This window comes from Diplotaxodon limnothrissa, linkage group LG13 (assembly GCF_057381915.1).
Source record: "Diplotaxodon limnothrissa isolate DT_005_m linkage group LG13, D_limnothrissa_male_GT1.1, whole genome shotgun sequence".
In the NCBI taxonomy this organism is placed as follows: Eukaryota; Metazoa; Chordata; class Actinopteri; order Cichliformes; family Cichlidae; genus Diplotaxodon; species Diplotaxodon limnothrissa.
Genome location: NC_140608.1, coordinates 33142799 through 33157263, shown reverse-complemented (window position 1 = coordinate 33157263; position 14465 = coordinate 33142799). Strand labels below are relative to the sequence as shown.

Sequence of the window (14465 nt, the reverse complement as noted above, 5' to 3'; positions counted from 1 at the left end):
ATCGGTGACTAGTCGACTATCAAAATAATCGTTTGTGGCAGCCCTAGTACATGCCTACATGAAGGTACAGGCCAATGAACTGTAGCGTCGTGAAAAGGCAGCAACCATGAGGTTATATATATAGCATTCATATTATGTTATGTAACACCAAATGTTCATATAAATGCTCATTTTATTTGTGACATTAATAGTAATATCCCACTCACACAAAAATATAAATTATGATACTGATATCAAAGGTTAATGCAGTATGAACATGTAAAACTTCTTTATAGAGTCTTTTGAGTCGTTTTTAATCTGTGTAAAATGGTAACAGTCAGCACAATATGCAAGCGAATGTAACAAGTGCAGCTTTTGTACAAACTAGACCTTGCACACATCCAGCACGTGTCATCACTGCTGGCTGTAGGGAATTCTGTTTGTAACAGCCATTTAACTAAAAACAGAACAGGAGATCATAGCGGCAATAAAACCGTTACAGTCTCGCCGATCACCAGGCCCTGATGGCTTACCGAACGAGTTTTATGCCGCCTTTGCTGGAAAACTAGCCCCCGTGTTAGCTACATTATATACTGACTCTCTTGCCAAAGGTGTTTTGCCTGATAGCCTAAATCAAGCTTGTATAACATTACTTCCCAAAAAAGACAAAAACCCTTTGGAATGTGGATCCTACAGGCCGATTTCACTCCTCAATTCAGACTACAAAATACTAGCGAAGGTTTTGGCCAACCAATTGGAAAATTTTTACCCAACATAATCTCTTCAGATCAGATTGGTTTTATTAAAAACTCCTTTTTTAGTATTCGTAGACTACTCAATATAATGTACACCCCCAGTCAAGCTGAAAGCCTTCTCTCCATGGATGCGGAGAAGGCTTTCCATAGAGTAGAATGGGAATATCTATTTGAGACCTTACAAAGATTTGGGTTTGGAAGTTCCTTTTTGTCCTGGGTGAAATTACTCTGTGCCTGTCCTTCAGCTATGGTACTCACTAATAACCATTATTCTAAACCGTTCCGCTTGCATCGTGGAACCCGTCAGGGCTGCCCCCTCAGCCCCCTCCTTTTTGTGTTAGCTATTGAGCCGTTGGCAATAGCTATAAGAAGTAATCATGCCATTCAAGGCATTTCGTGATATGGAACTGAGCATAAATCTCTCTATGCTGATGATCTCCTGCTGTTTGTGTCCAAAGCTGAGGTAACAATTCCCTCCATTCTTGAACTTTTTGATGCATTTGGGCTTGTGTCAGGCTATAAATCGAATCTACACAAGAGTGAATTACTGCCTCTAAATATGCCTCTTTCCACATTAGCAAACATTACTGTTCCCTTCAAGATTGCAACGCACAGTTTTGTCTATCTAGACATAACTGTGACGAAAAACCTCAGTGATCTCTTTAAAGAAATTTTTACTAAGTTACACCTCAGTATGCAACAAGACTTGTCAAAATGGTCGCCGCTTCCTCTCTCGTTAGTTGGGAGAGTGAATGTAGTTAAAATGTCTGTATTACCCAGATATCTTTATCTGTTTCAAAGCCTCCCTATATACATTCCGAATGCTTATTTTAAGAAATTGGACTCTGTAATTACATCATACCTTTGGAACAACAAGAAACCACGTTTGCATAAAACACATCTGCAAAAGTCAAAGCAAGACGGAGGCCTGGCTCTACCGAATTTCCGTTATTATTACTGGGTCTAGTTTACGCTGTCTGACCTACTGGCTCAGCACGACTGCAGCGGACCCGTATGGCTAGATATGGAGAAGCTCTCTTCTGGTTTTTTCTTGCTATCGTCTGTCGTAGGTGCATCTATCCCGTTACCCAAAAGCCTGTCAATTGAGAATCCTGTAGTTAATAATACTATCCAGATTTGCTTTCAGTTTAGTTTACATTTTGATCTTCTGAAGATGTGCTTAGGCAGCCCAGTAGCTTCCAACTATGTTTTTTCCCCTTCAATGTCTGATGCCACATTTCAGGGCTGGCAGAGGCGAGGGCTGAGATCTTTAAAAGAACTATTCATTGACGGCACGTTCACCTCATTTGAACAGCTGACTAATAAATACAACTTACCCCCCTCTAATTTCTTTAGGTACCTACAAATACGACACTTTCTTTCAGGCTCTATCCCAGGGTTCCCAAATAAACCCCCTAATGATGTAATGGATGACATTATGTGTTTTAACCCGGCTAAGAAAAAGGCCATATCATCAATACTTGTTCTGATTTTGCGCCTGGGTTCTTGTTCTATGTCTGCAATCAAGCGATCCTGGGAAGAGGATCTTGGAATCTGTGTTGCTGAAGCCAACTGGGGCAATGTTTTAAGTAATATTCACTCGTCCTCCATGTGTGCAAGACATTGGCTTCTGCAGTTTAAAATAGTGCACAGGTTCATCTTAGCAAATCAAAACTGGCAAAGATGTATCCCCAGATTGACCCAACGTGCGAAAGATGTAAATTGGCAGAGGCGACCTTGATCCATATGTTTTGGTCCTGTCCCAAAATACAAACGTTCTGGACGGATGTCTGTGGGGCTTTGTCATGCATATTTGGAATGAGAGTGTCACTCAATCCACTTTTATTTTTATTTGGGGTCAACTCCGATGGTCTGGCACTACCAGCAGGTGGTCAAAGAGTTATTGTCTTCTCTACACTATTGGCAAGACGTCTAATACTTTTGAAGTGGAAGGACGCAGCCCCGCCCACAGTTTCTCATTGGGTTAAGGATGTATTATTTCATCTTAAATGAGAGAAAATTAGGTTCGTTTAGAGAGGCTCTGTAAATAAATTTAACAAAGTCTGGAAACCCTTTTTGATATTTTTTGACCAACCTGTGTTTTGACCAACACAGGTTCAGGAATGACCTTTATTTATTTATTTATTTATTTATCTATCTATTTTTAATTATATTTGTTTGATTATTTTTTCTTTCTTCTTATTCTGTATACCTTGGCTGGTGTTATTTTGCATTGTATGTTTTTCCTTTTAAACTTTTGATTACTTGACAGCGAACAGGGGTGTTGTTTGTTAGGGTGGGTTTTTATTTTTATTTTTTCCCCTCTTTTACTTTTATTTGATACTTTGTATTTTTGTATTTCATTGTGGAAAATAATAAATATATTAAACACTAAAAGCATAACAGAACTAAACTGAAACATAGTCTTTAGCAGAATGCTTGATTGGATACTGTATGAACTGATGCTCTAACTGTAGCTGTTCAGTGACTCGGGTTCAATAAGACATTACACTGTAAAATCTTTGGGCAGTACTGTATGTGTTATGCCTGAAGATTAGTGATGTGCCATACCACTGATCTCCTTTCTGATCCGATACCGAGTAAAATTCAGGATGGTATCGATGACACTGATCCGATACCGATACTTTGTGCAAAAACTTAATGTGTTATTGTATTTCAGATTATAGCTTCGTAATGATTGCAGGACATCAGACTGCTTGTTCTTATTGTTTAATTATGAAGAATTATCATATAGAAATAAAGAACCTGAAGCTGTGTGTCGATGCTATTTGAACACACATATGTTGTCATTTAACATGTAGATACTTACCTGGACGCTTCAAAAAAACCTTCAACATTCACACTTTCCCTCGTTCACAGCAGTGCTGTGCAGTGTTGGTCAAGTTACTTGAAAAAAGTAATCAGTAACTAATTACTGATTACTTCCCCAAAAAAGTAATCCCGTTACTTTACTGATTACTTATTTTCAAAAGTAATTAATTACTTAGTTACTTTTAAAAACACGATTTACAACCTGAAGAGGTGATAAAGCGATAGATCTTTCAGCCCAATTCTACTTTTTCTGCATAATCCATCATACAAAATGTAATCAAATGGAAAAGTATCTTTTTAAAACTTGTTTTATTAGTTTTAATCTTTTAACTTTATGCATCAAGCAAAAATTTAATTATATGCAACATTCTCTGACTGGAAGAAATTAGTTTAACATTTAAACCTATTTTCTGCACATTCCAGCACATAAAATAAAATATTTTGTGTGTTTACACTCAGTCTTTCAAATAGATGCAAGTAAAACACAGCAGAAAATAAATAAAATCAAAGACTCAGCGGTCCTGTTGCTCTATTTTCACCTGTAAAGCAGGAGTGGGGCAGGCGGAGGGTTACCCTGGTGCAGGTGTGCCGCGGTCAGTGGAAGAATCCACGAGTTTCTCTGTGAGTTTCCCATTACGTCGTAGCTACTCGGTGCTTGTTGGAAGTTTAGGGGTTTTTTTGCTGTAAAAAGAAGTTTTCTTCCCACGCACAGCGGACACTAATGTTTTTGTCACTTTTTATGGAATCAAACTCAAAGTAATCAGAATCAGAATCAGAAACTTTATTGTCATTGTCATGAGAACAACGAAATTAAGAATGGTCCCCGATCATTGCATCATCCCTAGCAATATCAAAATATAAATAAAACAATAAAATTCAATAAATAAAATAGAATAAGGTCAGTACTTCCACGCTTTAAACGCTGCACGCTCATACTCTCTCTGCACTCGATATGTGATCCATTGTTGATCTGCACACAGCTGTTGTCACCAACGTCGCACTCGCTTACATCACTGTCATGAGACGTTCTCGCAGAAAAATCACGGTTTTAGTAACGCAGTAACGCAGCGTTCCTACGGGAAAGTAACGGTAATCTAATTACCGTTTTTGCAATAGTAATCCCTTACTTTACTTGTTACTTGAAAAAAGCAATCGGATTACAGTAATGCGTTACAAGTAAGTACAAGTACTGCCCATCTCTGGTGCTGTGCCACACTACACATTTTGGTATCAATCCAGTACCAAGTAAATACAGGGCCAGTACTGTCGATGTGACTCAGGCAGCTAAATGGGGGAGAGTAGTGTGCCACGATTAATGAGACGAATTCTCAACTAGCAAATTGTGAAACATTTTAAACAGAAACTGGGTTTTTGGAGACCTGGAATGTTTTTGTGTCTTTCAGCACACAAAAAGCTTTGGACATTTTTCATAGTGCATGTTGGAGGTTTATTTTTCCCAAAGACATAATTAACACAGTTCAGCGGGCTACACACTGAAGGATAAAAGCAATGTATCGATCCGATACCAATACTAGTGTTGGTATCGATACTATCGATATTTGGATCGATCCGCCTACCTCTACTGGAGATTTGATTTAGGAAATTCTGACATGCCAGCTCATCTGGCATCTCACTATCCAGCTGCCAGGACTGGATAGCCCTGGCAGCTGGATAGCCACACCTTTGGAGTGGGAGTCGCAAGTTCAATTCCCATCTAGTAAGGGTCCTGGCTAGACCCCCCATGCTAACAAAAAAACCAAGCCCTGGAATGGCACGGTTGCGTCTGCAGCTCGGACACAAGCATTTCACTACTCTGCATGATTGTGTATGTCACATATAAAGGTTGCTTTCATCGAGAAACATCGGGGCTACATTAGTCTGCTCAGTTTGCACCCTTGTAAAGTGTGAGGACGGATCAGCTGATGATCAGTGCTGCTTTTTTCTTACCTTACTTAATCTGCAGCATTCATCCATGTACTCATCCAGGCTGTCACTGGTGATACTCCTTTTAATAGGCTCGGGTTCAAAGACTTTGCTTGTCATGTCGTCACAGCTTTGTATTAAGGATTGCTCTCCAAGCCTCGTATCCTCTGAGCCGGTCCTTCCTGTCACAGCCCTGGACTCTTCAGCATCCTCACTTTGTTCAGGACCTGAAACCATGCAGTGGTTCACATCCTCACCTATGTGCAACTCTACTGTTATAGCCGAAGAAATAAGTGTATTTGAATGAATTAACAAACCATCCTGTGTATCCACTGTTGTATTTAAACTGTTATCCGCTGAGTCATTTGCCTGGTTTTTCTCAGTGCTCTTTGTATCTGCAACAAGTCTGTCAGAGAGGACGGTGGGCTCAGAGTTTAAGTTGGAGGAGTCACAGGAAGACTCTCGACTGTGCACCACAAAGCTCTGCTCAGATCCTGTTGGGGTGGATGGTGAATGAGCTCCGCTGGGAAGCTCCACTCCAGAGTCCTCTGATTCACACTTGAACAAGTTTGAGAGATGAGTATCTGACAAAATGGCAGATGGATATTTGGAGCCAGGCTTGATCTGAGGCTGCCCAGGCTTTTCATCAAGCTGAGAATTCAGCTCGGGGTGTGAGTTGTCCTGGTCAATAAAAAGCTTCATTTTTGTCAGGACAACCTCACTGTCCAGTAATGTGTTTTTACTGCCTCCTTTACCTGTTAAATAGAAAAAGAAATATGTGTCAGTTGTCATTTTTCATATTTTAGGAAGTCCTTCAATACTGTGATGACTGTCCTAACCATTCTCTGAGCTGTTTGAAACGGTTTGAATCCAGCGAACGCGTCTTTGAGTAAAAAGTTATTCGGTTGAAGAATGTTTGTCATCATGGTTAAAAATTTTGGGAACAGTTTCCTGGTTGAACTCCAGGGCCAAGAATCGTACTTCCTTAGACAAAGCTCTTTCTTAGCCAGACACAGTCGTAGCTTTCTTCTTGTCATATACACGGTAACATGCACGCTACCTTGTCTATCATTATGTTTAAATGTTGTAAAGGAGATACTGTGGAGGAAACTACCACAAATGAGACCTTGTTAACTTTGGGAGGGGTGATATGTGTACATCTGTCACATTGTGTCTTGTACAGCAGTGCAAGTACTTGTCACCACCTGTATGATGAGGATGATATGAGGATCTTGCTGTAGATCTACAGCTGGTCACAGGGAGTACTGAGCACTTAATGTAACGTCAACATGTTGACGGCATTGGGGCATTTTGGTCGAATATATTTCCAGAAAACAAAGGTGGATATCTTGTCAAAGCAAATGCAAAATTAAAACCTGTTTGCTTTTATCCTCTCTGAGTGGAGGAGGCAGTTCTTGCATGGGAATTTTGACGAAACTATAAACGTAAAACAATATGAATGAAAGTAGAAGTCTTTCTTGTCTAAGCACAGAAGAAAACATGTAAAAGCAGAGTGTGTTTGTGAGAAACAGCTTCCCTCTGAAAGAAGGGACATTGTAACTGTAAACGGTGGCGGCCTGAACTGAAAGATGAATGAGACACAAGTAATTTAATAAAAACAGGATGTCAGAGGAGCAGCCACAAAACTGCTGTCGGTTATATTGGATCTAAACTATTCAAGGGCAGCTCCTTTATTACCCGCACAGCTGTCCAGTGTAAACACTAGAATACCACAATGTAGAGCGAGCTCAGGTCTGTCAGCAACTAATAAAAGATCATTACAAACTTTTAAAAGCACAGTTTCAGTTCTATGTAACATTTGGAAACCAGGCTGAAATGAGAATACATTCAAGACTTTCTGCTTTTCTACAAATCCTTCTGAGAGCCTGAGTCCAGGGATACGTTTTAGGTTTAACACAGTTGGTTTTACAAGAAGCAAAACTCAAGAGCATTTGAGCAAAGTGAGCAGATGATGAGCTCACGGCTTAAGGGAGCGATTGTCCAAGGGAGGGGCCCAATATTCTGATAAACAGCAGAGGAATGTCCAGCAGGGATGATGCAGGGGTCACGCACACATAAAAGAAGTTTAACTGGTGGACATGGCGCAGAAATTTGAATTATAACAGACATGTGATCAGAAAAGTTTAAACTGCAAATTAGAATATCACATAATTACAGAGCACGAGATGAACCTGAACGCTCACGGGAGGGAGCGCCGACTGAACACGACTAAAAGAGTCAGTGAGGTTCAGGACGTCTTTCACCAGAGGTTTCAAAGTTGACATAAATATCAGCAGTGAGCATCTAAAACGGTTGAAATGGTGAATTTGCAGTACTGTGGTTAAGTTTAATGACTCCCTATGATTCTTTATGGTGGGCAGCCAATGACAGGTTACATCAATTATTCTTATTTATCTTGTGAATTTATTTAATTTGATGGTTTTTTATACTGGCGTTACAAATCAGCCTCACAGTGTTTGTAACATCTGCTTATGTCTTGCTGAATTCAGCCCTAAATCCACAAGAAGCAGTGAGCAGCACGTGTCAGCTGATCACAGCCTGCAGCTCACAAAACGAGTGATTATGTGACTTGTAATTCTTTTCCACACAGTGCACTGCTACACCTGATCTTAGGGTTCATGCCAAATCCTATTTTAACACATCCTGGCTACTGTTGTTGGTTTTAAATACACAGCATACAGAGCTGAGCTCATACTGCTGTTAGAACTAAATTATATGTAGCCTGAAAGACAGCACTATACTTGCTTTTAAAGATTGTTACTTTGAGCACATGATAACTATTCGAGGAAATACAGATGAGATTATCAGTACTCTTACAAAATGAGCAGAACATTACATTTAGAAAGCTACACCAGGTATCAGCGTTCTTCATCAACACAAGGTTATAATAACCATATCTGAAATAATGTGAACATTTTAGTGTATTCTAATAGCATCTCACAAAGTGCTGAAGGTAGGCTGAGCAGCAGTTATTATATGATGCTACTCTTCTGTCTCTTTGCCCTCACTCTCTGACCACTCACAAGTTTCCCTTCAGTTGAATTAAAGGTTTTGTTCATTTATTGCATTAACCCAGAGTTAGCCAGCACCCATGCTTCTCCTTGGAGAAGAGGAGGCAGGTCCACACGTGTCCATTAGGCGAGGCTGCTTTGTTATCAGTTGCAACTCCTTTGCAGAGTTTACTTGTCAAAGCCAAATAGCAGCTGATGTGTTTTCAGTGACAGAAGAGCCCACGAATTTATTTCCATAAAGAAATAACAGAAAAGACAAAACCATCAGAGCGATTAAACTATGTACAGCAGCTCGTCTCAATAATCCTGCACCCCTGTTCATGTTCATGCCTGCACACAAAAATGGGCGAGTGCAATTACACACTAAAGCCACGTCGGCCATGTGAACAGACTTCTGGCCATTGTGATCCAATCGCCGTCCATCCCTAAAGCGCTCTCTGTGCAGTAACTGTCAGCTGGACAGGTGTCGCCGTGATCCAGCTGTCCTCATCCTGGCCAAACAACACAAACAGGTATTTTATCCTGTAATTTACAGCAGTCTCTGTCCTAGTGTCTGTGCTTTCTAAACCCAGCAACATATTATTACAGACAGTCCACCAACGCTGCCCCCACCCAAATTCATTCTAAAGCTCGTCTCTGTACGAAGACGTCCTTCAGCTGTTTCCATCATATTTATTCACGTTCCACTGAGTTTTCAATCAAGCGAGTACTTAAAAAGTCTGAGTTGAGGACTAATGCTGTTAAAGTAGAGTAAGCAGAGTGCCCTGTTGCCTTGTCCTGATGCCTAAGCGTTCACACCTTAATAACAAAGCTCTGAGCCGCCTGGAAGGCAGAGGGAAACATCCTGTCTCCGCACGCGCACTGTGTGATGATAAAATGTATGTCGCTGGATTCAAGTGCACCCAAGTGGTATCAAGACCTCAGTTAATGTTGCATTGTGAGTATGGTTTAATGATTATTATTAACAGTTGGGTGATGGTGCTCTTATGGACTTTGTAACAGCCGTTATGGTGTGGTGTCCCTTTAAGACACCCAAGTCGAGGGTTGATGGTGTTATCAGTGTGTGCCACTGCTCTCTCTGTGATTATGAGGACACGTGCCTTCACGCTCGTGCTTAACGAGGGACGGACTTATGTTTTCTTTTCGAGACCCTTTTTTTTGTTTTGTTTGCAGCGCTTGGGTTGTATGAACGCTGGGCATTTTGTTTTATACGGTTGCTGAAGAATTAGCAACCGTATTAAATATTAAAGAACCACCGTGGATTACTGATACCAGTGTGGGTGTGTATCCTTCCGCCTAGCCTGCTAGGTGTTTTGCCGCCTCTTCTCAACCACACAACACAACCCAACGTTACAACTTACATGTTTGCAAAATGAATTTCCTCAAAAAAATAACAAAAACTTTGGCATCTCAGAATCATTTGTTTTATTACGATAACAAATAAAGTTGTCCAGGTTGTGTTTAATCTGCAGCTTTTCCAGACTGTAATAATAATAATACAAATGCTTAATGTGAGCAGTTGTCTGGAAATCATTTTAAGCAGCTCTGGTGACATCAGATGTTTTTTGTCTGCTGGACATTTTTCAACCAATAATAATGCTGATATGATAATAACCTCAGTTGTTTCTTTCATTTGTGATGCCAGTAACCAGGTGAGGAAGCTAAACTGTGATATTTATTGGGTAAAGGCTATGTTACTTAAAGTTTCCAGTAAAAATGATTTTTAAAATAAAGATAATATTTATTTCTAAATAAAAAAAACATGACAAAAGTATACTGTATGTGTGCAACATGCTGAATAAGCAAAAGTATCATAAATGGAAGAAATACAAACTGTGAATGTGGCTCCAAAGACGATCATCATACACCCTTAAGTGAAGCACTTTTTCTTCCCATGAAATCACCTTCAAACTGCACACGCTCTTATAAAAGGTGGTTTTCCAGAGCCCTTTACTTTTCTTATAGATGTGGACTAAACCTTCTGGTTTGTGCCCTCTGGCTGTCTCTTAATGCAGAGAACGACATTTACAACACAGAACACATATGGAAAGCCTTTGGGCTTAGGTGTTGGTTTAGTTGGCCTCTGACAACACGAGGTCATAAACAGGCTGCGACAGGCCTGCTATTTTTACAGCCCTGCTGTGGTGTGTGTTTGTCAGGGTCACTGTGGGTGGTTAAACTGACCACTTATCATCTGGAGCTGCAGAAGAAGAGGCTTAGGTGGAGCAGCCAAGCATTTTTTGTTGTTTTAGGAAGGCTGGTCTTCTGTATGGAAGCCCGTTTCCGCCACTAAATAAAAACAAAAAAGCTAGTATGCATAACTCGAAATTTTGAGTTATTTTCTCAAAATGTCGAGTTAGCTCTGCCAATCAAAAATATACGTGAATGAGGTCGCTTTCTTGTTACCCGGAAGCATATGGCGCAGAGGAGCGCGCACTCAAAAACGGATCCCAACAAATTGGCGCTTTGGCGAGTACGTTTGCTGATAGTAACACCGTGTGATTCAGCTAATAACAGGGATTTCATCATTTGTGAAGCCAGGCTGAAAACACTCAGCAATCTGTGCGACTGGATGTAATACCTAGCTTAGCTGTAGCATTTGTAGCTGACGCTTCAGCTTCTGGGTAACGAGGAAATGACGTCATTCACGTAGATTACTGATTGGCAGCGCTAACTTGAAATTTCGAGTTGCTTTTCTCAAAATTTTGAGTTAATAAATCGAAATTTCGAGTTAATATGTCGAAATTTTGAGAAAATAACTCGAAATTTTGAGTTATGGATCCTTTTTTTGTTTTTAGTGGTGGAAACGGGCTTCCATACTTCTGGGCTTAGAGCCAAGGTGGTGGAATATTATCAGTGTGTTTTTGTCTACGAGACATCCATCAGGTCTAATTTGATGCTTCCTGTTAGGGACGTGGAGAAGTCATCAAATTCTAGTCTGGATCAATTTGATGAAAACTAGTGATTGTCTTTAGTCATTAAATCTTGGTGAAACTGTTTATTCTGAATAAATTATGACAAATAAGCAGTTTTTTCCTGGATTTGTTCAACCGACTAAAGTATCACAAACAAAAACAAGGAAACTGACATTGCCTTTATATTTTATGTACACAGAACAGATGACAAAGTAAGTCAAGCATCGAGCCCTTCAGTCCTTCCCAGCTCATCGGTCATTACTGGCCTGGGACCGAAAACAGCATCCCCAGTCATAGCCCTTTCTTATTTTCTAAAGCAATGTTGTTTTCAATAGAACATTTCTAAATGTGTTGTCTTATTATTGCAGTTAGACTTGAGTACTAAAAAGAATATTTGCATAACAAAGTTACACAACAGGAATTCCACTGCAGTTTATCTGCAGTCAAACATAAAATAAATCCGATGAGCCCTGCCGTGAGGGCAGGAAATCAAGCTAGTAGCATATGTTTGCACCTGCCTCCTACACTGAGCTTACATTGAAACAGAAGGCACAGCTGGGGCCCCTGTTATGTTTTCCACTGCTTCCTGACCACGGTGCCATCCATCCGTGCTACTCGGTCTTCTTTATCAAAGTCAGTGGGGCCCCATCTTATCAAAAACCATTAAGATAAGACAAGAATGTGCAGGAGCACGGTAACTCGAGTCAGAACTGCTTCTATTAGTCTCTCCCATTCTTGGTGCTGTCTTTGTGTTGATGAAATTAGTGGCTGTCCTTTAACTGGTGATTAAATGGTTACAAACTGAAAGCTTGCTAGTAGTTGCACAAGTACCACAAACAAAAGCATGGAAACTGACATCAGCTTTTAATTTTATAGAACAATAACTCTCACATGCTGCTCAAGATTCAAAACACTGAAGAACAAGAACAGCTGAGAAACAAAAGTCACGGACATCACTGTGCAAACGACGACGGAGCCATTTCCAAGGCTTCAGGACTTTATGAGAGGAAAAAAGGAGACTTTACCTTTCCTCCAAGGGGCCATGATGGAAAATGACTTCTGCCAGCTGATGACAAGTGCAGCCTTTTTTTTCACACTCATCTCGTCGTAGCAAAATTTGAATTCCAGAAAACTTAAATGTGAGTTTCAGAGAGGAAAGATGAAAGAAAAGGTCCTTAGAGATTCTTCGTGATGTATTCTGCCTTGAAGATCAGCTGTGGGAAAGGTGTCTGTTGTTGGAGGAGCTTGCATAGAGGCTGCCCTCGATAGCGGAGTCATGATTCCTGTGTCCCTTTGCTGTGGTGCTTGAGTAAAAGCAGCTCCCAGGCTGAGGAGGGGCTGGGCTCAGGCAGCAGTGTTCACAGTCAGGAGGAGGAGAATGGCCACGAGACATCGACTACAAAGCAATGTTCGATGAGTGAAGTGCTGCCAGTATGTACACAGCTTAGTAACAAAAACAAATATGAGAAATGAGAAGTGTTTATCTGGTAGTGCAGTCGTACTCTCATTACGTTCTTTTCTCAGTAGGCAATGGATGAAAGTTAATTACTTCAATTTTGCAATGTAAAAATTGTAACTTGTTTCCTTTAAAGGAGTCCAACAATAAAACACGTTAGTTTAGACTGTGGAGGCTGTTTCTCCCAATCACAGCCTAGATCACACGATCCCCCCAGGAGGACGATATAGTCCCCACAAGGGAGTCCAGGATTATATATTAACTTATATAAGCCCTTTTAATACGCTTAAAGAACCAATTAAATCATCATTCTATGTGCATTTTTTCAATTCAATTTTATTTATATTGCGCCAAATCACAACAACAGTGGCCTCAAGGCGCTTGCATCCATTCACTTTCCTATTTCTGTGCCCTCGAGCGTCCCACACAGCAACTATAAAACAGCTCTGCTGATTGATGTTAACATCCATGTAGATGCTGACGATGACAGACTCAACCTTAATTAGTTAGACTCAGTTTGCTTTTTTCAAAATGTAGTCCAAAACAGTTCTTGAATAATTAATGATGCAGATGCTGCCTGTGGCTGCAGACAGTACTCAGAGGCACTTTTCATTATCTGTAGGGATTTTAATCACGTCTCACTGGACTCCACTTTGCCTGCTTCCACCAGTTTGTGAACTGTCCACTAGGAATAACAGGACAACTGATCTACTGCATGCTAATGTAAGGGATGCATACGGAGTCACACCTCTACCCCCACTCTGAAAGGCAGACCATAACGTTGTTTAGCTACAGTACACCCCTCTGCTTCACCACACTGTGTCGGGAAATGCAGACAGACTGCTTTGAATCCGCTGACAGAGGAGACCTCATCCACACAGATATTCATGTAGTCAGTCAGACAGCCGGCGATCCCTTCATTGTCCTTATCAGTGGATCCAGCAGCATGTTTTTCTAATAAAAACTACAGGTGGTGAAGGGTGTCCTCAACAGGAAGAAGGTGACCTTCAGAATAAAGGACAGGTCAATTATCAAGTCAGCGGTAGGTGAAGCAGTGCCTGCAGGTGGCACTACAGGACCTACCTGGATCGGCAGCCATCTCACGGAAAGACCCCACTATATCAGGCTGAAGGATATCAGCAGCACTGGTGCACCTCGGGTCACGGTGCTGGCCCCTCTTCTCTTCACCTTATACACTTCAGACTTCTGCTCAGTGATGTGTCAGAAATTTGCAGATGACACAGGCATCATGGGGTGTGTTAGGAATGGCAGAGACGATGAGAACAGAAATCTGGTGAGCGACTTTGTCTGGAGCCAGAGGAGCCTCCTACAGCTCAACACCTCAAAGAACAGGGAGTTTATCGTAAACTACGGGAAGTCCAGACCATGCCAATGACCAGTCCTTTTTTAGTTTTTATTCGTCCTATATTGTTTGAGTGTGTGACTATGAAAATGCCTGTGTTTCTGTCACAAATGTGCTTGATAATGAGGGTGGGAAGCTGCAGCAATGCCCCCAGAAGCGTGGGGGCAGACAGAGGTGGGGACACGGCAGTCTTCTTGTTGCATGTTGAAG

At 40.9% G+C, this 14465-nt stretch overlaps 1 protein-coding gene across 1 annotated transcript in view; it reads right to left on the bottom strand.

Moving 5' to 3' along the window:
* The window catches only part of LOC146620567 (uncharacterized), a 37550-nt gene extending 24989 nt beyond the window's left edge, over positions 1 to 12561 (bottom strand). The window contains exons 1-2 of the mRNA XM_085369633.1: positions 12462 to 12561; positions 5514 to 6244 (exon numbers count right to left, since the gene is read on the bottom strand). Of these exons, the coding sequence (XP_085225759.1) occupies positions 5514 to 6244; positions 12462 to 12537 (807 nt within the window). The 5' untranslated portion in view covers positions 12538 to 12561. The remainder of the gene's footprint in view (positions 1 to 5513; positions 6245 to 12461) is intronic.
* Between the last annotated feature and the right edge of the window lie 1904 nt (positions 12562 to 14465).